The 22,867-nt window shown below is 35.7% G+C and overlaps 6 protein-coding genes across 10 annotated transcripts; 3 read left to right on the top strand and 3 right to left on the bottom strand.

The window, feature by feature from the left end:
* Positions 1 to 140: 140 nt before the first annotated feature.
* Positions 141 to 2,134, top strand: LOC107265224 (elongin-B). The gene is made up of 3 exons (XM_015734456.2): positions 141 to 286; positions 396 to 489; positions 630 to 2,134. The coding sequence occupies exons 1-3, from the start codon at positions 284 to 286 to the stop codon at positions 884 to 886; spliced, it is 354 nt and encodes a 117-aa protein (XP_015589942.1). The 5' UTR covers positions 141 to 283; the 3' UTR covers positions 887 to 2,134.
* Positions 2,135 to 2,804: 670 nt separating this feature from the next.
* On the bottom strand, positions 2,805 to 4,273 carry LOC107265221 (esterase OVCA2). 3 transcript variants are annotated; one of them, XM_015734450.1, is made up of 5 exons: positions 3,935 to 4,273; positions 3,655 to 3,817; positions 3,386 to 3,580; positions 3,169 to 3,309; positions 2,805 to 3,069 (listed from the first exon to the last, which is right to left on the bottom strand). In XM_015734450.1, exons 1-5 carry the CDS (start codon positions 3,959 to 3,961, stop codon positions 2,942 to 2,944), a joined length of 654 nt encoding a protein of 217 aa, XP_015589936.1. In that variant the 5' UTR covers positions 3,962 to 4,273; the 3' UTR covers positions 2,805 to 2,941. The 3 variants fall into 3 exon arrangements, with proteins under 3 accessions (XP_015589936.1, XP_024938132.1, XP_024938131.1); XM_025082364.1 differs by having other exon boundaries at positions 3,173 to 3,309; XM_025082363.1 differs by having other exon boundaries at positions 3,169 to 3,270.
* A 99-nt stretch (positions 4,274 to 4,372) lies between these two features.
* Positions 4,373 to 6,246, bottom strand: LOC107265214 (cysteine and histidine-rich domain-containing protein). Of its 3 annotated transcripts, none has more exons than XM_015734439.1 (5): positions 5,803 to 6,246; positions 5,144 to 5,706; positions 4,882 to 5,070; positions 4,606 to 4,799; positions 4,373 to 4,508 (listed from the first exon to the last, which is right to left on the bottom strand). In XM_015734439.1, the coding sequence occupies exons 1-5, from the start codon at positions 5,879 to 5,881 to the stop codon at positions 4,454 to 4,456; spliced, it is 1,080 nt and encodes a 359-aa protein (XP_015589925.1). In that variant the 5' UTR covers positions 5,882 to 6,246; the 3' UTR covers positions 4,373 to 4,453. The 3 variants fall into 3 exon arrangements, with proteins under 3 accessions (XP_015589925.1, XP_024938126.1, XP_015589927.1); XM_025082358.1 differs by having other exon boundaries at positions 4,379 to 4,528; XM_015734441.2 differs by having other exon boundaries at positions 4,379 to 4,799.
* Positions 6,247 to 6,265: 19 nt separating this feature from the next.
* LOC107265216 (protein CREG1) lies at positions 6,266 to 8,166 on the top strand. Its single transcript, XM_015734443.1, has 5 exons — positions 6,266 to 6,734; positions 7,004 to 7,158; positions 7,330 to 7,449; positions 7,514 to 7,595; positions 7,685 to 8,166. The coding sequence occupies exons 1-5, from the start codon at positions 6,425 to 6,427 to the stop codon at positions 7,939 to 7,941; spliced, it is 924 nt and encodes a 307-aa protein (XP_015589929.1). The 5' UTR covers positions 6,266 to 6,424; the 3' UTR covers positions 7,942 to 8,166.
* Positions 8,167 to 8,272: 106 nt separating this feature from the next.
* On the top strand, positions 8,273 to 10,645 carry LOC107265211 (histone acetyltransferase KAT8). Its single transcript, XM_015734434.2, has 7 exons — positions 8,273 to 8,619; positions 8,797 to 9,056; positions 9,147 to 9,237; positions 9,306 to 9,433; positions 9,511 to 9,741; positions 9,814 to 10,058; positions 10,138 to 10,645. Exons 1-7 carry the CDS (start codon positions 8,307 to 8,309, stop codon positions 10,355 to 10,357), a joined length of 1,488 nt encoding a protein of 495 aa, XP_015589920.1. The 5' UTR covers positions 8,273 to 8,306; the 3' UTR covers positions 10,358 to 10,645.
* A 654-nt stretch (positions 10,646 to 11,299) lies between these two features.
* Positions 11,300 to 22,724, bottom strand: LOC107265209. Its single transcript, XM_015734428.2, has 18 exons — positions 22,568 to 22,724; positions 21,912 to 22,318; positions 21,485 to 21,840; positions 20,953 to 21,411; positions 20,795 to 20,875; positions 20,581 to 20,707; positions 20,172 to 20,492; positions 19,841 to 20,113; positions 19,472 to 19,752; positions 15,596 to 19,393; positions 15,159 to 15,528; positions 14,742 to 15,086; positions 14,313 to 14,630; positions 13,931 to 14,117; positions 13,432 to 13,855; positions 12,607 to 13,354; positions 12,116 to 12,536; positions 11,300 to 12,039 (listed from the first exon to the last, which is right to left on the bottom strand). Exons 2-18 carry the CDS (start codon positions 22,313 to 22,315, stop codon positions 11,731 to 11,733), a joined length of 9,222 nt encoding a protein of 3,073 aa, XP_015589914.1. The 5' UTR covers positions 22,316 to 22,318; positions 22,568 to 22,724; the 3' UTR covers positions 11,300 to 11,730.
* Positions 22,725 to 22,867: the final 143 nt, after the last annotated feature.

Here is a 22,867-nt window from a genome sequence, read left to right as displayed (position 1 = left end):
AACAACTGCATGAGAATTATACTTTTGGTTGGCATGAACTTACTTGGTAAGGAAGGAGAATTGCGTGATTGGTAGAACAAACAAACAGTTACTAAACATTTCGTTTATTGGAAGCGCCATCAAAAGTACTTTTCGTGTCAGTCTACCATTTGCATTTGGCAGGTTATTTTAACCTTTCATCCATAACCTGAGGCCTTGGAGATAAACATAACAGCATACAGTGCATACCTCCGAATTATTCGAATAATCGAATTTACTGTAATTAGGAATAATTAGATACATAATGGTAAGTGATTATTTGGTTTGCTTCCGATTTGTTTTATAATACGTTGAATAATAGCTTTATATTTTGACATGTTCTAACCTAGAAACACTTATTTCATTCCTTCGTTTAGGACGTATTTCTGATGATCAGGAGAAAGAAAATGACAATATTCACTGATGCCAAGGATAATACATCTGTGATTGAACTTAAAAAAATTATTGAAGGTGAGAATCAAATTTTTTATCATTTAAAACATGTTTCTTAGTTCTCATCAGTAGCATGATGATTTGTTCAAAATCATTATGAAAATGCTTTTAACTACCATGCATCAATACATTATGTTCTTGTATCAATTTTCTTCTAGGTATATTGAAGATACCACCTGTTAATCAGCAACTATATAACAAGGACAATGTTTTGATGTCTGATATGAAATTTCTCTCGGATTATGGTCTTACGTCGGCTACGGCTAAAGCACAATCCCCTGCATTGATAGGACTTGCTGTGCGCCAAGAGAATGGACAGTTTGAACCACTTGAAATGACTCCGTTCTCATTACCTCCTGATTTGCCTGATGTGATGAAATCTCAAGAAGCTAATGGACAAGAGCAATCTCCTTGAATCACAATGAATTACTGCGAATTAATCGACGATTAAGTATCGAGTTCAATTCTTTAATAATCGTCATAACTCCAACAGGCATTGGAGAGTCCATGAATGAGCAATGTGAATATTAAATATATATACATGTATATATATACACGAGTTTGATACTGATATTAGAATCACATTTCTTCTAATATCGGTGAACCCCTTGTAGTCAAAACATTAGATAGTCCCAATGGATCATATCATCGATCCAACAAAAGATCAAGTATTTTGTAGACTTAATTGCCTGAACGAAGCCAATACAACCACAAGGAACCACATCCACGAATGTCTTTCAAAATTACTAAATTGTATCCAAAACAAGAAAAAATTCATTCAAATATATCCATTTATTTCATTACAATTATTAAATCAGGAAGAATCCTTAAAGTAATTTATACTATTTTGAAATCTAACTGAATTATTCCTTTGCAAAACGAGTCTTGTTTGTAGTGAAAGATTTTTCTGTTTCTCCTTAAACACTAATCTATTCTATTGCTTGTCTCATTGCGAGTTAACACTAATTAACTTTATCCAATATCCAAAGAGGTTCTGTTAATATGGTTTTGCAAGTGCCCCCCTTCCCTCCCCCATAGGAAACAAAAATGTGAGGCTTTTGAGACTGGTCTAGTAATATTAATATCGTAGATAAGGAGAAATGCTTACACATGAGCAGGGCAGTTAATTTTACCAACATCACGCAACTTTGCACGTGTACCTTGTTACCATTCAAATGACACAAATTTATTAACTCAACTCGATTGAACCTATCAAGCATAAACATTGTTCATTAGGCACAAGATATTTCTTTGCACCTATAACAATTTTTTAAAATAATTACTGCTCCTAAATGTAGGAGAGATACTAAAGGGTTTATCAACTTGTATGAAATTATTACAAAACGTAATAGTTTAATTCAACTTGTATTATCATGAGAATATATGCTGTCGTTTGTATTAAAACTTAAGAGCCTGATATACGATTATTTCAGAAAAATTAAAACATTTTCACCAGGATATTGATTGATGTAACTTCTTCAAAACCTGAATTGACTCGATTTTGTCAACAGCATAACAAACTCTCCTCTGCCTGAAAGTACTGTTGTTTGTTTACTTGTTATGATAAATTAATATTATCCTTTGATTTTTTTAATCACTTATCCTAAGCTGGTCTTGTAGTTAGGTACAATTTCGTGATACACAACAGAGAAATTTTAAAGTATGTGAACAATTGGACATTGAATCGTGATACATGAACACATGATACGTATGAACACAGTTGAAAGTAGCAAACCAGTGTGAATGTGTGAAGGCATGTTAGAAACGTTATTAACAATAACAATTACTTGTATTATTAATAGATCGTTTTGTAGACACATGCCTTCCAAAGTTTATCAAATTCACGTGGTGATCAATTGCTCGACACTTTTCCCTTAGAGAAATTACAAATTGTGGAACTTAAGAGACAACATTTATTTGATTTTACTAACGAATTCCATACTATGGAACATGATTTCATCTGGAATAATTTAAAAAGGTGTCCAAGTGCAATTTAGTCAGAATTGGAAAAATTCAAGTTGTGACAGAAAATTGTCTTGTAAATTGATAAGCAGAAGGTCCTCTTTTCACACAATCAATTTTGAAATAATTTGTAACGATACAATTTTTTTATCACGGTAATGGTAAAGTTTGAGATTTTAATAATACAATAATTTAAAAGTATATATTACAAATTGTATGAAGTATATATTCTTTCCCCTGCTCCCTTTCCCAATGTTATTAATTCACTGGTATTACCATTCAGGTTGTATTCATGTGTCATAATTTCAAATTTTGTTGTATATTAAAACCTATTATGTGATATTTTCAAGCAGTAAATTAAGTAATCGAAATTCGTTCTTGGTATTTATTTATACTTAAATTCGTGATCTAATATTTAGCAATTCTGTAATTTGTAATAAATTTACTAATATTATTAAGTTCTCTTATTCTTTTTCTTTATACATAATATATTCACAGATATATACTATTATTTACTCTCTAACATTTCACTAATAAAATCACTATATATATCTTTTTTACTTGGAACATAGTGTCCTCCCTTGTGTATCTTTCTACTTACATTGCTAAATAATTCAGCTAATTCTTCTGCCATTTCTATAACAATACATTTTATTTTAAGTCAATTTGAACCTAACATGTTTCAATAATAAGTTGCATATTAAAGAAAATCTTGCAAGAAAGAAATATTCTTACCTACAGGAATAACTTGATCGCCTACTCCATAGACATGTAGAGTAGGCAAAGTAATTTTTTCCATGTAAAATATATGGTGAACAGCACATAATGACTTGAAGCCTGATATAATAATAGCAAATTTAAATTTAATTGGGGTCACTGCAAAAATATGACATGCATTTTAATTTCTAACCAAGATAAGTAGTTTTCTAGATTATTGTAAGTTGAGTATTACAATTCTTTTGCTGCATGGCGCATAATATTGAAACAAAAGCAGCGCCTTGTGAAAATCCAAGTATACCATCAAATGGATCTGATTCTTCAAAGACACTTTCAATTAAAGCTAAGCTTTCTTCAAACCCAACTGATAGATCACTTGAAATAGTAGCTTTGAATGTCTTATCTTGGGTACTGAACCACCAACCATATCCTACACAGTGATTTTTGCAGATTAATAATAACATTACTAAAATCATCATAATTACGAAATAAAGGAATTATTACCATTTGTTTCTGAATTATCCTTACTATTGTTACTTGCACTAGGTACTTCATGTGGTGCTCTTACAAAAGTAAATTCAATTTGCTTTTTGAAAGTCTTTCTTAATGCTCCTAATTTTGCTTTGAAAGAAATATCAGACTGACGATATCCATGAATAGCCAGTATCTACAATAATGATATAAATATTATATACATATATGTTGCTATAACAATCTTTTTCTTTTTGGATCATAATAAATGCTTGCCATATAATTATGGTATAGTATAAAGACATTTTCTCACCCGTAATTTCTTGTTTATTGCAGTCATGATTTTGACGAAAATGAATGGAAATTGCCTTATAAACCTTACTACATGTATTTATATAGGAAAAACTTCTTATTTTAATAAATGAAAAGAAGGACCTAATATTTAACAAGATAAAATTTCAAAAATAGTTTTAAGTTAGTTCGAGCATCATTTTATATTCTGACACACTAGTTTAGGTTATGTTTCATCCAGCATCTGTTACAGAATGTCATAAATTAATTACATATTTATTTGACCAAATATTCATAACACTGGGAAGAGAATTTTATATACTTGATACATAGCTCGTATAATGTACATTGATACTTTCCTATTAATTATTACATTGCATATCAAGTCTTAAACGAAATATATTTATATTAACAATAGAAATTACTGTAATAAAATGGAAGCATTGAATTCAACACATCATTATAATACAATTAATGACCGTTTTATTAATTCAAAAAGTATACAGCATAAATATGCAGCTATAATTATAGTATATGCTTTTTATTTATCTGTAAACAAATGCTTTGAGCTTATTGGCAATATTTGATGCGTTATGCTGAAAATAAAATAAATTTTCTTTCAAATAATTGAATAAGCACTGTGATAAACAAACTTTTAAATTGTAACTCATTTAAATAATGGTTTAGAATTACAAATCAGCAAGGTCTACTGCATCCACTTGTGTGCTAATTGTTTCCTCGATATTCTGAGATGTGTCAGGTTCACTAGAATAATCCATTCCTCGAGGGAAGTCTAGCTTTGCCCAAGATCCAGGTTCTGCTTTCTTTAATTTAATTTCTACCTTAGTTGGAAGCATATTTACACTGCTTTGATTCACGTCAACGATCTAAATAAATATTTTTATTAGCATCATTATTTCAAATATTTAATAAACAAATAGACATGATACAAAATATTTAAGAACGTACCCCTCTTAATTCAAGATCTAAATTGTATTTAGAGTTTTCTTCTAAGAAGAATATCTCTACAGAAAGTCGTATTGGATTTAATTTCACAGAAGATCTATCAGGCTGGTATTTTTTGGCATAGACTGAAATTACTACAAAAGATCCAGTTTGATGCCAATCCATTCTGCATTTCACTTTCTTATCTGTGTTCTGAAAAGAAAGGGAATATAAGCTAACGAGTCATTAGTAAATATTTATTAATTTGAACAAAACAAATTCTTACTTTAGACTTCCACAGATGTTTTCCTTGTGTACATCCTGGTTGCTCCAAAAATGTAGAGAAATCTGTTGTTTTCTTTTGGCAGCAAGACCAATATTTGAGGCCCTCATGGAAGATTGGTACACCAGGATGATGAACACATTCACCTTCATCTGATCCAGGACCTTGATACGTACTCTTGCAAGAGTTATTTTTACAATTTTCACCAATAGGTATAACATCCTCTTTAGTGTCGGTCAATTGGGTAGCTGTCAGTCCTTCAATTTGTTGTAACAAGGCAGGAGACACTACAGGATTTAAAGTAACTTGAGGACTATCAAATGCTGGCCTTGCCAGACTTGGTCCATTATTAAGTGGCTGTGCAGTGACCTGTATTATTTCATTTGCTTTTGATTTATCAACGGCAGGTTTCTCAGGTTCCAATGGTTTTTCATTAGAATGACCTGACTTCGTACAGCCTTTAATATTTAAAAACTCTGTAAAATCTGTACACTTCTTGTTGCAACATGACCATCCTTTGTACGCATCATGGAATACAGGTACCCCAGGATGATGAACACACTCATCTATGACAGAACATAAAAGAACGATGACATCTCGACCGTATTCAATCACTATATTAGTTAAATATAAAACATTAATTAAATAATCTCTACTCTTACCATCTTTGCTGTTACTCGGATCAAATTTCTGCCCACAACCACGATTATAACAGTGGAGAAGAACTTTTTCTTCCGACATGACTTCTGTCTCAATCGAGCGGTAAACTTTAACTGAACACAATCTCTGGTTCTGTCAGAGGTTATACGAGTAATATTAGGCCTGACACATGGGGTGCCAAGTTCCCCGTGGTTAGTCTTCAAATTCTAGTACATTCTCGTAGCTTCCTGATCGATTTATGTACATATATACACCAAAGCGAAACAAACTTTGCGATGCACCTTCGTAAATGCGTTCCGAACACGATTAAAGACAAAAAATGTAATCAAAATTGTTCACACATGCTTGCTGACGTCATTAAGATCGCGCGAAGTAAACTAGACACACAGTGACTATACTTTATCTATGTATATATATCATATAAGGCACTTATACATACATCTATATACACATAACGTACGTTACATGCTTAATCATGAAAGTTGGAAATGCGATGATCCAGTAGAAGATCGTCAGTTGCTCGAAAACTGTGTAACCAGCCGCAAGTGTTAAAATAAAATTTTAATTTGCCATTTAGTAACAAATATATACTACACATACATATATTGAGTCATAATCTGGACAATGATGTACCGCTGGACGATAATTTTTCTAATTCTGGTACCAACGTTACTAGAAGCTAATAGAAGATTCGCCGATTCATATGAGTATGAAGAATGGCAGGAGTTCAAAGACTTTCAGGAATGGAAAAGAACAAAGAAAATTCGTGGTGATGCACTCGAAGATCGTAAATTTGGCCAATTTGTTCCATTAGAAAGATATTACAAAAGAAAATCGTACGAAAAGCATTATCATCATAGGCCTCAAGGTTTTGAAGATCCACCGCCAATAGACCAGGCTGCCCTTATGGGACGTTATATAGTCAATCAGGCTGGTATGATCTTTCATAATTAATACTTTATCAATTATATTTCTAATAACGTCCCTGACTCTTTTGTCTTCTGGCACCGTTGTGAATTCTATTTATAATTCCTTCTACTTATCTTTCACATTCACTGACGAACTGACGTAATCTGATGTCTATTTAAATTGCGCGCTTTTATATACTATATTCCAATGGATTATTTGATAACATAATTTTTATATTAATTTATGATGTTCAGAATGAACGTTCTATTTAAAGTTTATGAAATTCGTTTATAGACTGGACGGCTGTGGCGACTATCAGTTCCCGAAGGGAAACTGAAACCTTTCCATTCGTTAATGTAATATCCTGTAGCGATGGTCCTTTAGGTAATGGATCTGGCATTCCTTATTTATATTTGACTCCATTAGATTTTACAGCACAAGATGTATCCGTGAGTATTTTCGAATATTTGCAATAATAGTATTTGCTTTTTATTCGCATTTCGATAAATTAACTGATATGCATCGATACGAGATATTTGGCTTAATTAAGTATACGTCAGAAGATAAGATAACAATGCTGTCTACATATTATCATTTTTGTATCCGATTTTCCCGTATAGAAAGATCATCGTTCCACTCTCATGATGACTCTTGCACAAGGTGATTACTGTAAACAAAAGGTATGGGATCCCATGGACCCTCGTTGCGCCAGGATCGTCCTTACAGGCAAAATTAAACCGGTTAGTTATAGATCAATTAACAGCTGCTTTAGTCTTGGCAGAAAATTGATGTTTTGCATTTCAGATAAAGAATAATACTGCTGAATACAATATTGCGAAAAGTGCAATGTTTATTCGTCATCCTTGGTTGGCTAATATGCCAGCTGGTAATGTTTTTCGTTATTTTATAGTTTTCAAAATGGCTCTTATCTAAATGGACAAGTTACAATAGTCATTGTTATTATCTGTATTTCAGATCATCACTTTTTCTTTGCCAAATTGAAAATTGGTGAGATTGCCGTCTTGGATACTTTTGGGGGTCCAAAATATGTTAGTGTTCAAGATTATCTACATCCACCGACTCCAAATGTTACAACGGAATTCCTTAGACAATTTCCAATTAGAGAGCAACAAAATGTTTTAAATAATTTTGACGAAACTGAATCAGAAATGGAATTCGATTCTTATGAAAGCGATTCAAAATCAGTAGAACACTTTGTACGTCACGTATAGGATTTTTTACTGAAGGGATATGGCCATGCAGCTGGGTCTAGCTGTACATACAGGACTGACCGTTTTATTTGATCGCGCAACGTTTTGTATTTTACTATGGCTTTCAAGCATCCAAGCATATAATACTGATTAATTCAAGTCTATTGCGATATATAATAAGATAAATATGTCTTATAACACTGTACTTAAATTGTTTATAAAAATGAAATATGTAAATTTTCGGAATCCTGCCTGAAATGCGTCTTTCATTCTAATTACAAATAATATAGATTACCCATTGCAATTTTATACTTTTATCTTCTTATGGATTTTACCAGCGGTCGTTGACCAATTAAAAATCCAGGGAATATACATTCCGCCATTTGATGTACCTCAGTAGATGTCGTTACTATCGAGCATTAAAGTATCGCCGACAGCATTCCAAAAGGCGTCAGTTCGTAGACCATAGAGTACCGCTGCGACGCACGTATAGAAGCATCGATAAAATGGCGGATGTGGAGCAAAGACCCAAGGAAAGCTCTACGGTTGGATCAAAAGAATCAATGGGCAAGCAGGAAAAACGCGAAAATACCCTGACAAATGGTGGCAAAGGCTCTGGAGATGATGCAGACAGTCTCGAAGAGTTGCCACTTGACATCGGCGAACACTATCTTGTCCGAAGATCGGATGACTCCTGGCGTGAGTAACCGTTCTCCGTCTGTCTTCGGGAAACTTCGTTACACTACGTACGACTTCGACACTGAAGCGGGAGGAGCGCGTATTTTTTTGAATAAGCCAAATTACTTATAGAAAGTGGCATAGATAGAAAATGAAATAGTAGATTTCTATGGAAATCATTCCGTGGTGTTTTCTTAGATCCTGCTGAGATCATTCAGACACGATATAATGAGGCGGAAAGTCATTACGAGTATTACGTGCACTACGAGGGCCACAATAGAAGGTTGGATGAGTGGGTCCCCAGGGATAGGATCATGTCCAGTAGATTCGATATGAGCGATCGAACTTGGAAGAATGGTGACAGAAATCCATCAAATGATTTACTAGCTGATTCCTCTGATAGGAAAATAACAAGAAATCAAAAAAGGAGACATGACGAGATTAATCACATACAAAAAGTAGGTTCTTTTTTTAGCAGTGTTATAATCAATAGGGCCACTTAGGTTATTTAATAAAATGCAATTTTTATACTACTTTGTTTTATATAGACATATGCAGAGATGGATCCAACAACTGCTGCTTTGGAAAAAGAACATGAAGCTATTACCAAAGTTAAATATATTGATAGGATTCAGATTGGTAAATATGTTTTGTATTTTTCTATATCAGTTTTATGGATTTTTCAATAACTAAATATTTGTTTATAGGAAGATATGAAATAGACACATGGTATTTCAGTCCATATCCTGAAGAGTATGGTAAACAACCCAAATTATGGATATGTGAATATTGTCTTAAATATATGCGCCTTGAAAAAACATACAGATATCATATGGTATATCATTCAATTTGTATAGCATCCTTGTTAGCAACTTCTTATGTTAGTAAAATGATTTATGGTCTTTTTTTTAGAGTGAGTGTACTCATAGGCAGCCAGTTGGGAAGGAAATATATCGCAAGGGAACACTCAGTATTTGGGAAGTTGATGGTCGAGAGCACAAAATTTACTGTCAGAATTTGTGTTTACTGGCCAAATTATTTTTGGATCATAAAACACTATACTTTGATGTTGAACCTTTCCTATTTTATATCCTCTGTGAAGTTGACAAGCATGGAGCACATTTAGTTGGCTATTTCTCAAAAGTAAGTACTTACAAAAAAAATTAGGTATGCTCTTTACTGCAATAATTATGTTAAATTATTATTGTGCTCCAGGAAAAAGAATCTCCTGATGGTAATAACGTCGCCTGTATTCTGACATTACCGCCATTCCAACGACAGGGCTATGGAAAATTATTAATTGCCTTCAGTTATGAGCTCAGCCGAATAGAACAAACAGTAGGGAGTCCAGAAAAACCATTAAGCGATTTGGGAAAATTATCATACAGAAGTTATTGGAGTTGGATTCTCTTAGAAATTTTACGTGATTTCCGAGGGACGCTTAGTATCAAGGATCTTAGGTAAAGTGTACAAGTTTAGAACGTGCTAGTCAAATTCTGTAAAAACATACTTACTTGATACTTCTTTGTTAACTTACAGCCAAATGACTAGTATCTCACAGACAGACATCATCTCCACATTGCAAAGTATGAATATGGTGAAATACTGGAAGGGCCAGCACGTGATCTGCGTGACGCCAAAACTCGTTGAAGAACACATAAAAAGTAGTCAGTTCAAAAGACCACGATTAACAGTAGACAGTAGTGCCCTAAGATGGGGAGCACCACCACGAAAAAACATCAAACCAGGAAAGAAGTAGGGCAGAAACACAAAATGGAAGGAAAATTGAATATTACTTCAGGGTAGCCCTTAGTGTTTGACAGGTGATTTGTCAAGCTTATTGTCATAGGCACCACATTACATAGACTGTACATTTCAGAATTAACCGTTGCAAAGAGACTCATTGTGAAATGAGACTTTTTTTCTTTTGTTGTCGTTATTCTGAACAAAACCATTAGAGTGTGTGAGAAAAATGCATTTTTTTTATACAGAATCAAGAGCAATTATGTGATATAATAATAATAATAATCCAGTTTTTCAAACGAAATTCAAATCTTCATAGCGAATTTAACCCTCCACGGAACCCTTTTTTTTACTGCTTTTGCGGAACTCCTGAGTCTTGTAAGCCCTGTCCTCTTTCTTTATGGGGCTTTAAAAATAATGAGGAAAAGATTGATGGATACACCTCAGGATCTCCACTGTACGCTCCAATACTTTTTTTTAATTAAATGCATCAAGATTTTTGGAATAATATTCAGAAGTCGAACATTAATGCCTAAAAACAACGAAATTCGTTAAAAAATGCATATTTTTGTAGCAAATAAATATGAAAGAGAAATGCTCTGGGGTTGTAAGATTCAGACGATAGGGCCGTTTATGAAAGCGTTTTTACGTATTCCGAAGCATTATAGGTGTGTCGAAAATGAGCCAAGAGCGCTGAGAGCATGTTATGTCTCAATCAAATTCATGCAATAAACAGAAGCAATGATGCACTCTCCGCTCTCTACTCATTTTCGAACACACGTACAGTGTTCCGGAGGTTAATTAATGGCTCTGCTCTGGTGTACGGAAAAACTGGTAAAAACGCTTGGACGAGCTTTCATTTGTTAAACAAGATCACATTACCTCGACTGGCCTCGATTAATAGAATCGTTCAATTACGTCTAAGTCAGCTGGTGCTTTTGTATTAAATAACCCGATATACTATACTAAAAGTACCATGATATTATTGCTTGTTGGAGTACATTTAGTAAACAGAAGAATTAACAATAATATGAAAATGAATATCTTAACTTTTAAAAATAATAGGTATTTTCAACACTTTAAAATAACAGAGGATATTGTAAGGGGATATGAAGAAATTATTTTCGTAAATATTACAAAGAACCGATAGTAATATTTGCTAGATAGATTATACATTATAATGCTCGTGAGAATTGAACAATTATTACATAACACGAGCCACTATGTACAAGAGTGGAAGAGAAAAGGGAAAGCAAATCGATGTACAACACTAGGTACAGTCATACAATAAGAATCTGCCGATGCCCAATGTTTCAAATAAATCGACAATTGGAGTTACACATTTCACATATCTAAATTTACGTATTTAACTGTCTGCATGAAAGAGTGCTAGGCTTTGTTAATTGGCTGTATTGTGTAATTAAGAGGAGGGGGTGGTATGAGAAGGGGTAAAGGTGTTGGGGGTGGAGTTGCTTGTGTCGCTGATATCGATTGTGTTGTATTTGTAGGCAGCGATTGTGATTCCAGTGCACGAAGAGTTGCATTATAGGCTGCCAAATAACTTGGCCAGAGATGCGGAGGTGGTGGAGATCCTGGAGGTGGTGGTGGTGGTGAGCGATCATCCATGTCATCAGAATCATCCAGCATCATTGCTGTTAATGGAGTTATTCTAGGCTTTTTCAATTTGATGATCTTTACCTAGAATTAAGGATAACATATGATATTTACATTATTAATCAATTGTTTTTAATTTTGTTAGAATTATCCTCCTCACCTTAACTTTTTTCTTTGTTTTAGGTGGTTTTACGCGTTTTTGCTTCTTTCTACTCTTTCTACTGATTCTAAGTCTCCTTAAAGGATCTGTATTGCTTGAATCTTTCGTAGATGCGGTTGGTGGTGGCGGTGATGGCATGTCACCCTCGCCACCACTAGGACTAGTACCTTCTCCGGGTCGTACGCCATCAGCGAATTGCACAGATTTTCTACTTCTTCTTCTCTTTCTTAATCTGGGTCGTGGTCTACTCGAAGATGTTTTAAATTGGACTATTCGTTTATCATCTTTAAAGTGGTCCTCTTCAGAGAACTTGTCTTTTAACTCCTGAAGTTTCTCTATAACAACGTTGTCATTGTCATTATCTCGCTCATTCTCCATGTCAGATATATCGTCATCATCTCCGTTAGATATAATCTCTTTACTGAAAAGAAATAATCACGCTTGTAAAATGATATCATTTTTATTAAAAGACATTAATTACTATTACATACCCAAATCCAGGAGAAATTAGAATTCCTTTAAGAGGTGTTGGAGGTAACAATAGCCAATCTTTAATTTCTGTTTCATGGTCTTCATTGATCTCGTCAGTTTGCTTTTTAATATCTGCTTTAGGAGCGTCAGAAGTTTCTTCCTCTGGAGTATTGTCAGAAAATAGAGAAATCAATTCGTTTCTTGCTTTTTCAGTATCATCAGCTTCTCGTTTTTCTTCGTCCGCTTCAGTTTCGTCCTCAGCTTCCTCTTCTTCTTCCTCTTCATCCTCTTCTTCTTCCTCTTCTTCCTCCTCATCATCTTCCTCCAGTTCTTCCTCCTCATCTTCCTGTTCTGGTCCCTGCGTTTGAATTTGTTCCTCAGAATTGGCTTCCGTTTCAACATCTTCCGCTTCTTCTGCAGTAGCTTTGACGCCGTCTACTTCCGGCATTTCTGCTTCAGGTTCATTATCACCTCCCTCTTCTCCAACTTTTTCTACTATATTGTGACCATCCTCGATAGACTGCTCAGTATCAATAGATGTTGCACTTTGTGGCTGGCTCAACTCAGTCGTTACATTAGGTTGAATATTGCCAAAACTCTTCTTCAACATACGCTCAGCTCTCCTTCTCACTTTCTCAATTCTTTTCCTTTCTTTTTCTTTTCTCCTTTCATCTCGTAGACGCTTTCGCTCTTCTCTTTCCTTTCTGCGGACTTCCATTATCACATCGTAATTGTAAACAGGATGAGCTGGTACCTCTGTGATTTGCACTAAAACCGTCCAATATTATATATTTCAAATATACAAGTAGACTATAATAATGTTGTAAAAATGAATTGCAATTTACCTCGTGGTAGCGGATCAGTTCTAGAATATGGTGAGACAGGAACAGGTACAGGAACCGGGACAGGAACTGGAATAGGTACAGGCAACGACAGCCCCACAGGAGCTATTGGAGATACGGTAGAGATTGTAGCAGTGCTAGGCACTGCATTGGAAATCGTAACTGGTACAGGAACGGGAATTGGAACTGGGGTTGTCGTCGTCGAGGGAATTGCCATTCCTGTAGGATAATGAAGAATTTGAGGATCTGTCGAAGATGAACCACTCCAATCAAGATTCGTCGTAGGCACTACTTGCAGAACATTACCTACACGAACAACATGGCTAGAGCTACGATTAGTGGGAATACTAGAAGACGGTTCACTTTGTTGAGTGGTAGTCGGTGTACTCGTAAATTCTGCAGGTACCACTTGTAAGACATTACCAACCTAAAACAGGGTAAATATTTAAAAATAATACAATAGTCCAAACTATTTAAGGATATTTAAAAGAGACATGTTTACCTGAAGTACTGTTGGCTGTTGTCTATGATATATTGGTTGCTGATGTTGCATAGAAGGTAAGGGCGTTCCATGCCCTTGACTGGGTGACAAATACGGACCGATGTCACCAGGAAATAATGAGGCGTGATATCCAGCACCTGATTCCGGTTCCTGATTGTGTTTCTTGATTCCCAGCTCTAGTTCAAGTCTGGAATAAAATCAGTGTAGTCAAAAGATTTTCTCCATGCAAACACACATACAAGCACAAATGATTAAAATCCCATAACATAATATATTTACTTCGTGATCGTAATTTATGGTATTTACGCAAGAAAAAAACTTGAATAAAAATCGAGAATGAGAAATCGAGGATTTGTTATTTCATACGTTTTGTAGAGATTACCTATCGTCTAGTGATAGACGTTTCGGCGAATTTGTCATTTCATCTATACGAGGTGGATAAGTAAGATTACTTTCGGAATAATAGTAATATTCATTTCCTCCGTCGCCTTCAGTGACATATCGGAAATTCGAAGAATTGACACAGGCATCATTGCCCAGCATATCAGTATCCAAGCCGGCTGAGTCCCCAGGTATTCTTCGTGGTCCAGGTAACGCCTGAACGATAGTTTCAATGCGTCTTCCTCTTTCGACAGGATTCTCACTTTCAGCGTCCTTTATTCTTTCACTGTTACTACTCCTGTCCCTTGGCGATACCGATCTAAATGATATTCCAAATCATTACCGATGATCAAAACACATGTATTCTACTCGAATTTAGCAAATGAATTTAAATATGTCATTAATTGAATAAATATTAGTACAAGCTGACCTAGAGCGACGAAGTCTGTCCACGGATCTTTTAGAACGATCAGGACTCCTTAGACGTGACCTTGATCTTGACCTAGATCTAGTTCGTGATCTGGATCTGGACCTAGACCTCGATCGCGACCATGATCTCGAACGAGACCTTGATTCAAATCTGTAACGATCTGGAGATGCTCTTGTTGGTGATCGTCTTGGTCTTGGCGATGATTTTGATCGTGATCTAAATGGTGGTTTACTTCTTCTGGAGGATTGTCCTTGTCTCTCTGATTCTGGTGTGCATCTATCCTTTTCCCATTCTCTTTCTCGTTCTCTTTCTCTTTCTCTTCTGTCATCAATTCTATCTCGACTTCTGCAATAATGTAAAAACAAAAATATAAGATGAATGATGAACTTATGGGATATAAAACATCCTCTAATTTACCTTCGTCTATATCTTGCAAAAGTGTCTGGTCTAATGGGTCCTTCCATTATATCCCTTTCTAAGCTTTCATCTCTCAATGATCTTCTGTCATCATATTCGACGTCTAATCTTTGACCATCAATAAATTGCTCATCAATATCAGGAAGAATATTATCATCCTCATATCTCCACCGTCCTTTGTCCCCATCGTCATCTTCGCGATACCTAGCTCCAGTATATCTATCAGACTCTAAGCTTCTATCCCTTGGTAAAATAGGAGGCTCATAAGATCTTCTATCCTTATCACGATCTCTTTCAATACTATCATTGAACCTTCTTCTTGCCCGATCACGATCATTTCTGCTGCTAGGCGGTCGTTTCCTGGGACCATCTAGAATTTTAAAAATTTATAAAGAAATTCTATAAAACGACGAAAAAATAAAGTACAAAGATTATACCTCTGCTAAATGACGGAGGACAATGTCTTCCAGGACTTCGCGTAGACCTCTCTTTTCTGTCGTCAAAATATTTTGACTTCCCAGGACGCTCCTCATCAGCTCTATACGATTTACGTTCTCTATCACGAATAGGACCTGGAGGATCATCTCTCCATCTTCCTGGACTCTTACTACGACTTCTACTCCAGCTACGACTGTTACTTTTACTCCTGCTTTTTTCGCTCTCCCATTTACCAGACGGACTCCTGCTCTTTCTCCCTGTTCTCTTTCCATGTCCATCAGTGGGACTAAATCGTCTACGAGTTTCCGTATGAAATGATGATTTCGAACTTCTATATCCTGATGCTGATCTTTCCAAGTCTCTAGAACCCGATCTTTCCACATCTCTAGATCCTGATCCTTCCGCATCTCTAGATCTTGATCTTTCCAAGTCTCTAGACCCTGATCTCTCCAAGTCTCTCGATCTTGATCTTTCCAAATTTCTAGATCCCGCATTTTCGTCAAGGACATGACTTTTACTGTCATTCTTTAATTTTTCTACAGAACTTCTCTTTCGTCGTTCAACTGACGATGATCTAGAGCAAGTCCTTTCTGGCTCTAGTTCTATCTTGTCTTCAAATTTATCAAGAACCTCTTCAGGTACCTCCTTAATTGCCTCAATTTCCGGTTCCCTTTGTACTATCTTCTCCTGGTTCATAATAGAGTCCAATTTAGTGGATGTAACTCGTAACCCACACACTTTCGTAGGACTAATTTTCACGTCAAGTTTTTCAGAACCAGATTCTGGAGTTGATACAGATTTTTCAACGCTTCCAGTATCCTTGAGTATTTCTTCTTCAATGCCATCTTCGAGAACACTTGTCTTAAGGATCTTCTTTTGAATTTTGAAAGACACGGTGGTAGCGTGTGGTGATTCCGGTAATTCTAACAGTGGTTTTGATTTAATATCAACAGAACGGCGTATCAGTAATTGTTTTGGGATCAATTTTAAAGGTGATTTCTCATCGCTGCTTTCTTCTTTCTTTGGCGTTACCGGTGCTTCGTCCTGATTTTCTTGATGTACTGTCTCAGACGGTTCTTCATCAGACTCTGGTTCTGATGCATATTCAGCAAATATATCCATACGACGTGACTTTTCAGGTGAAGAACTGGTACCAAAACTATCATTAGATGTCTTATCACATTCTTGAAGAGCAGAAATACCTGGAAGACTCTTCCAACTTCCAACATCTATACCCCATTCTTCGGCAGGAAAATCCGACATATTTTCAACAGTCGTCGGAAATTCGTCTAATGATATTGGAATGTTATGAGTTGATGATTCTTTAGTTTTTGGCTTTATATCTTCTTCTGGCGAATGATTTGCAGCACTATCATCTGATGTATCTACGTCCTCTGATTTCTGTGAAGGTGCTGGAGAGCTAGGACTATATAGAATATGAGTATCTTCATGGATTTTGGATTTAACTTCAAAATCATTTGCAATAGTTTTAGAAATTTCTTCATCCTGTGAATCAACCTTCCAAGAATCTGTCACAGAGGCTCGTACTTTACCATCCTTAAACTTCAATTCTATGGTCGACGTTTCTGTAGTAGAACTATCCCCAGGTGTACCTTGCCAAGACCTCTCAGAAGATTCGACACTTTGTAAAAATTTGTGGAAGTTTTTAGAATCATTAAGAACTTTAGATTCTTTCATAGAATCATCATTTTTAAAACGTCGTTCAATCATATCAAATTCATCCTCTTCCTCCCACATTACAGGTCGAATAGATTTTTCTTCTCGTTCCACAAGATGTTCCTCAACGTCCCACCGGCTTCTCTTATCCTTTTTACCTTCAATGGAACTCTTCTTCGTAGATGATCTATCACTATTACCTTCACGTATATTTAACCAGACTCCTTCGAGAGCATCTATATGATCGATGCTACTCTTGGAGTTAGTTCGATCAGAACAATCATGAATGGACCGTGTCTCTGCGTCCCAATCATTACTTCTCTGTTTTGATTTTTCTTCCATAAGCATCATTTCTTCCTTTTCGCCCTCTTCTTGTTCTTCTTCCCATATTCTTATGGCACAGAGTCGATTCCGTCTTCGTCTAGTATCACGAGCTGTCTCTCTCCCTACAGCTATATAAGTGTCTGTCTTTTCATCGTATTTCACGTCCTTTTCTACTTTCTTACTGGAGCTACTTGTGCTGCATTTTCTATTCTGAATGGAAGCCTCGCGTATGGCATCCAAACTATCTACTTCCCACTCGTCGTCTAATATCTCTCGATTCTCTTCAGCCTTTTCCAATTGTGTCAAGGAAGGTACATTCAGAGTATCAAAATCTGTATCAGCCCAGTTCATCTTTCTTCTTTTCTCTTGTTTCTTTAATGCTCTCTCTTGCTTCTGTGTAGAGAGTCGAGATTTTACTGAACTATCTTTCTCCCAATCGGTTTCCAGATCAGTACCACTTCTCCTATCTCTATCAGTTCTCTTCTTCTTCCTTGTTTCAGATTCTGTTTCTGATTTACCTTTCTTTTTTTCTTTACCTTCATCTGTACTATCTTCTTTACTTTCGTCATTTATGATTTCTATTACATTCTCTTGTCCAGGTTGCTTGTCTATAGTCTCTGCTACCTTCTCTACATCTCTTTCTTCGTCGTCCTCTTTGCTTAATCGATTTCTATCCCATTCTTCAACGAAACTTTCTTCGCTGTCTTTACGCTTCCTACTAATTCTTTCATGAGAATGTTTTTGATCATCTTCCATGTTTTTCTTTGATATAAGCAATTTAGATTTCTCGTTCGAGTCCTTGTCCCAAGGCACAGCACATGTTATAAGAACTGTATCTTGTACTAAAGTGTGTAGACTTCCTTCTTCCTTTATTTGGCCGAATTCTAAGTCAGCAGCATCCACAAGCACTTTTCTTCTTTCCTCTGTTGATATTTCTCCAAGCTTAGATCTCTTTCGATTCTCTACTACGTTATCTTCAATTCGTACTTTCTCATCTGTTTCTTTTTTCCGTTTCTTTTTCTCCTTTTTGTACTTTTCTCTATCGCTCTTTTCAGAATACGTACTGCTAGACTCAGACGACCTTGCACGTTTACCGCGCTTCTTCTTTGTCTTTTTAGTCTTCTTGCTACGTCTCTTCTTTCCACTGCTTTTCTTACGTTTCTTCTTTCTCACCTCATCCGAGCTCGAACTGTCACTTGAGCTACTGTCGTTACTATCAGAATCTGAGCTTGAATCCTTCCTAGAGACTTTTTGTTTTCTTTTTTTACGTTTTCTGGACTTCTCTTTAATTGATGTCTCTTCGTAGTCCGATGAACTTGACGTAGATGAACTTTCGCTACTTGAAACTTTTTGGATCTTACGCTTGCGCTTCTTTCTCAAACTTCTGGCCTCAGAATTTTCATCACTCATTTTTTCCACCTTGATCCTAACATTTTCCCAATCACTTGGAACCGACCGTGGGGAAATCGATCGTTCTTTTTCGCTTGTGCTTTGTTCATTCTCCTTCTTCTTATGTAGCCGTGGTTCCCGTGATATATCAATATTAAATTCATCATAACATGACAGAGATGTCGTATGTTCAACATTCTCCTTGGAGAATTTATTACCAGTTGATGTACTTGATTCTGGCGTATCGCTACTCACCATTTTCATGAATTGTTCATACTCGGACGCCAGCTTTTCGTCGCCCATTGGTTTTATCGATAATCGCTCGGTAATTACCTTGTCATTTTCTTTTCGACTTCTAGTTAAGGATGTAGCACGTGTAATGCGTTCTGGCGGAAAAATACTGCATACTGAAATCAAAGTGACAAGAATCAAGAAATTTGTACAGTAGAAACAGTAGAATAGAATACTGGTTTTCGAGAACATACATAATCCAGAATCAGCGGTCGATTCATTTGAGTGTATGGAAGCATGCATGTCTTCATCCATGCATACTGGATCTTCACTTTCCTCCTGGTTGTTCTCAAGGTTCTTTTCTAACTCACTGGATGAAGGTATTGCAGCCTCTTCTTCACTGTCCCATTTGGACTTTGATATTTCGGCATCATGGAGCAATTGTGACTTTACTTTGCCAAAAGGATCTGTATTGTCCCAATTACGATACCAAATTCGATGTCTTTCAACGATTTCTGTCTCCAATGCCAGCATCCTGAAAACATATAATAATTCCATGGACCAATATCAATATTCTTCTACTTTCTTGGATATTTTATGAATAAAAATATGAATCTACTAACCGAGTACTGGTCGCATCGCATATTTCTCTTATTTTTTCACGACGTTCGGAAGGAACCGATTGAAAAATTTGTTGTCGACTCAATAACAGTGATACTCTAGGATTCTCACAGTAGAAAAGAGGTAGGCTTCTCCCCCTTTTTGTGATCCTCACTGATTCAGGATGAAATTCCTTAGGTCCTTCGATACCATCAGCAACCAGAGGATGCCTTTTAGCACGATAATCTCCAATCATTAACATTTGTGCTAAATGTTGGGCATAATCGTGTGGCGTTCTGAAATAAAACATCATATATCATTGTGATACACATGATTATGAATTAAAACACAAACCTATTCTTCATGGGTCGTCCCATAAAATCATGTCTTCTGAGTGTGATTATTTCATCTAGAGTGAAAGCGCTTGTTTTTACATCAGTCCAGGAAAGACATTTTGCTAGTTCTCTTCCTCTTTCTTTGTCAGTATCCTTATCCTTCATCTTTTTATCCTTGATAGATTCATGCTTCTGCTTATCATTTCTATGATCTTTATTTCTCTTGCGATGTTCCCCATCCTGAGATGATCTGTGATCTGTCCATTCCTTACTTTCACTTCTGTCTCTAAATTCCTTGCTTAACCGATCACCTGTTGGATCTTTACTACTCCGATGTCGTCTTAAAGTAAGTATAAAATGAAGTATTTGTCTTTAACATCGAAGATCTAAATAAACATTTTAAAAATCTAAAGGTGCATATGATTTACCTGTTTGAAGACTTTTTACTTGATGACCTTGAAGGACCCTCTTCATTACACCATTCCTTTCCACTCATATCTCTGATATCTTCAGATTCGTTGGTTTCCTTATTTCTATTGGCATTTCCATCGGTACCTCAATTTAAGAATCAAGTTTTAATGATAGTCTCATACAGGAATTGAGCATATTATTAGTTAGATGATATAACTATTCAGCGAATACCTGATGTTACTGTAGGAAATGACAGATTTTTATTCCTAGATTCTTCTCTGACAATTTCTTCAATGGCAAGAATTTTTTCTTCTATTGAAGTGAAGGAGAAAATACATCAAATCAGATGATTGTTGAAACATAACCTACATTTGTAATTAAAGATATACCTGTCTTTCTTTTTGATTTGGAACTACTTCTGTTATAATTTGGTTGATGTTGTTGGGCTTCTAGTGCAGATTCTATTTTCAGCTTGGCATCGTGTACCTCATCAATGAGAGATTTCACGGTGTCCTTTGGTTTCGTCTTGACTTTCACAGGGTTACTGGCGCTCGATTTGATGGTAACTTCGGACTTGTTTTTCTGTATCTGGACTTTAGGAATCACGCCAAATTTATTGGCAAATGCCATCAAACGCTTTTTCGCTTGTGCTTTACCCAATACCGGCTTCAGGATTTTCGGACTTTCGACTCTATGCTCATCCTCCTCCCCAACGGCTTTATTGCCCTCATGTACATCCGGAATTGTTGTTTTGCTTAACGTCGTGGAACTGTCTGAAAATGTTTCTTCAGTACAAGACATGTCGTCTAAGTGAGAGACCACATCAGGTCTTGCTTCTTCTTGGTCCACTAGAAAATAACGGTTAATATTTAAATAAATTGTGTATCCAGAAATAGACAACAATAGAATGCTAATGCATACTTTGGGCTGTTATACGTGGTACAGTAGATACTGGTACTGAATCCTTCAGCAAAGGTACGTGTGGTCTTCGAGTTATTCTTGGAACATAGGGATTCATGCCATACTCTAGAGTAGCTTCTCCAGTCATTGGAATTGGATAACCATAATTGCCAACATGTTGATAACTTGCTGGATGTTGCATACTAGGGCTATGGTAATGCATAACCATAGCCGAAGGACCAATAGCAGTATGAGTTTGTGGATGTGATATCAAAGCAGCAGTTCTAGGATCCCCAGGTAAATTTGGTGGTGGTAATGGTGGTGGTGGTGGTGGTGGTGGTTGAGTCAGGTCAATTGTTTGCTGAATAATTCCATATCTGAAAATTGCTTTTATAACAAAGATCCTTCATACATCAGGCAATTTAAAATAATATGCTTGATAACATACGGATTATAATAATTATGTATTGGAAGAGAAGCTTGAATTCCTGAATCAAACCTAGTACCAATTGTGCATGATTTTATGACTGTAGTATCATAATTTGATTCAGCTTTTGCTTCATAATGTACTGATGGAGATTGATTTGATATTGCGGAAGACTCTTGTTGATATTGTTCATTTAATAAATCGTCTTCCCCATTTTCATGCGTAATCAAACTCTCCTTATTTTCTGATTCCCAAGAACTTTCATCTGTATTTTCTAGAATATTCTTTTCTGAATTATTTGGCGAAGAAGCGCCTGAGTTCTTAAGAGTTTCATCAGAGGAATTGAAGGCATCTTTGTTAATGCTTTCATCTTCTGCTTGTACAATATCTTCCGCATTAGAACTTAAAGAGCTACTCTCTTCCATTATCTGTGAATAAGCATTGTGAATTATATGTAGACATGATTATATGTGATGACATTCATTGGTGTACTCAATGAAAAGCAAAAAACTAAAATGTGGAATATTAATGAATAACTATTATTAGAACATGACAATACACTAATCTTGTTTTAACAGTAAAACAAACATTATGTAGAATAAAATCGAGTGAATTAATAATAAACGCTAAAAAAACTTATGGACTAGTAAATATAACAAACTTACACACAACCTTACCTTTCAGTAAATATTGTAAACTCCAAAATTATATGCAAAACATTTTATTAATTAATACCGACAATTGTCGAAGTCTGCAGTTTCCACGTATGTTTCTTAATATTTTTATTGTTTGATGTAGGGTATTTACGGTTAAACGGCGGTAGTTGAGAAAAGGCGTCGGACATATTACTCAAACTCCAAACAGACAACTGTTTGACAGAAAATATATTTTGGAGCAGCGAAATGAAAAGCAGGCCTGCCAACACAGACTGATGGAGATTAGAATATACATCTACTTTAAATACTTTCTTAGTTATA

The sequence above is a fragment of the Cephus cinctus genome, unplaced genomic scaffold (genome assembly GCF_000341935.2).
Source record: "Cephus cinctus unplaced genomic scaffold, Ccin1 Ccin1_scaffold0215, whole genome shotgun sequence".
In the NCBI taxonomy this organism is placed as follows: domain Eukaryota; kingdom Metazoa; phylum Arthropoda; class Insecta; order Hymenoptera; family Cephidae; genus Cephus; species Cephus cinctus.
Note: the sequence above shows the minus strand (reverse complement) of the source record. Positions and strands in the feature narration are given on the sequence as shown.

Bases quoted from the DNA above. Each gene is read 5' to 3' on its own strand.
- LOC107265224 (XM_015734456.2), top strand. The intron at 490-629 runs GTGAGAATCAAA...ATTTTCTTCTAG, and splicing joins ACTTAAAAAAATTATTGAAG to GTATATTGAAGATACCACCT.
- LOC107265221 (XM_015734450.1), bottom strand. From the start codon at position 3,961: ATGACTGCAATAAACAAGAAATTACGG. The intron at 3,581-3,654 runs GTAATAATTCCT...ATCACTGTGTAG, and splicing joins GGATAATTCAGAAACAAATG to GATATGGTTGGTGGTTCAGT. The intron at 3,070-3,168 runs GTAAGAATATTT...GTATTGTTATAG, and splicing joins CGATCAAGTTATTCCTGTAG to AAATGGCAGAAGAATTAGCT.
- LOC107265214 (XM_015734439.1), bottom strand. From the start codon at position 5,881: ATGTCGGAAGAAAAAGTTCTTCTCCACTGTTATAATCGTGGTTGTGGG. The intron at 5,071-5,143 runs GTAAGAATTTGT...CTTTCTTTTCAG, and splicing joins AACATCTGTGGAAGTCTAAA to AACACAGATAAGAAAGTGAA. The intron at 4,800-4,881 runs GTACGTTCTTAA...ATATTTATTTAG, and splicing joins TAGATCTTGAATTAAGAGGG to ATCGTTGACGTGAATCAAAG.
- LOC107265216 (XM_015734443.1), top strand. From the start codon at position 6,425: ATGATGTACCGCTGGACGATAATTTTTCTAATTCTGGTACCAACGTTA. The intron at 6,735-7,003 runs GTATGATCTTTC...ATTCGTTTATAG, and splicing joins TTATATAGTCAATCAGGCTG to ACTGGACGGCTGTGGCGACT. The intron at 7,450-7,513 runs GTTAGTTATAGA...TTTGCATTTCAG, and splicing joins TTACAGGCAAAATTAAACCG to ATAAAGAATAATACTGCTGA.
- LOC107265211 (XM_015734434.2), top strand. From the start codon at position 8,307: ATGTACCTCAGTAGATGTCGTTACTATCGAGCATTAAAGTATCGCCGA. The intron at 9,057-9,146 runs GTAGGTTCTTTT...TGTTTTATATAG, and splicing joins AGATTAATCACATACAAAAA to ACATATGCAGAGATGGATCC. The intron at 9,238-9,305 runs GTAAATATGTTT...ATTTGTTTATAG, and splicing joins TATTGATAGGATTCAGATTG to GAAGATATGAAATAGACACA.
- LOC107265209 (XM_015734428.2), bottom strand. From the start codon at position 22,315: ATGGAAGAGAGTAGCTCTTTAAGTTCTAATGCGGAAGATATTGTACAA. The intron at 13,355-13,431 runs GTAAATTGCAAT...GGACGGTTTTAG, and splicing joins AACTGATCCGCTACCACGAG to TGCAAATCACAGAGGTACCA. The intron at 12,040-12,115 runs GTGAGGAGGATA...CCTTAATTCTAG, and splicing joins AAACAAAGAAAAAAGTTAAG to GTAAAGATCATCAAATTGAA.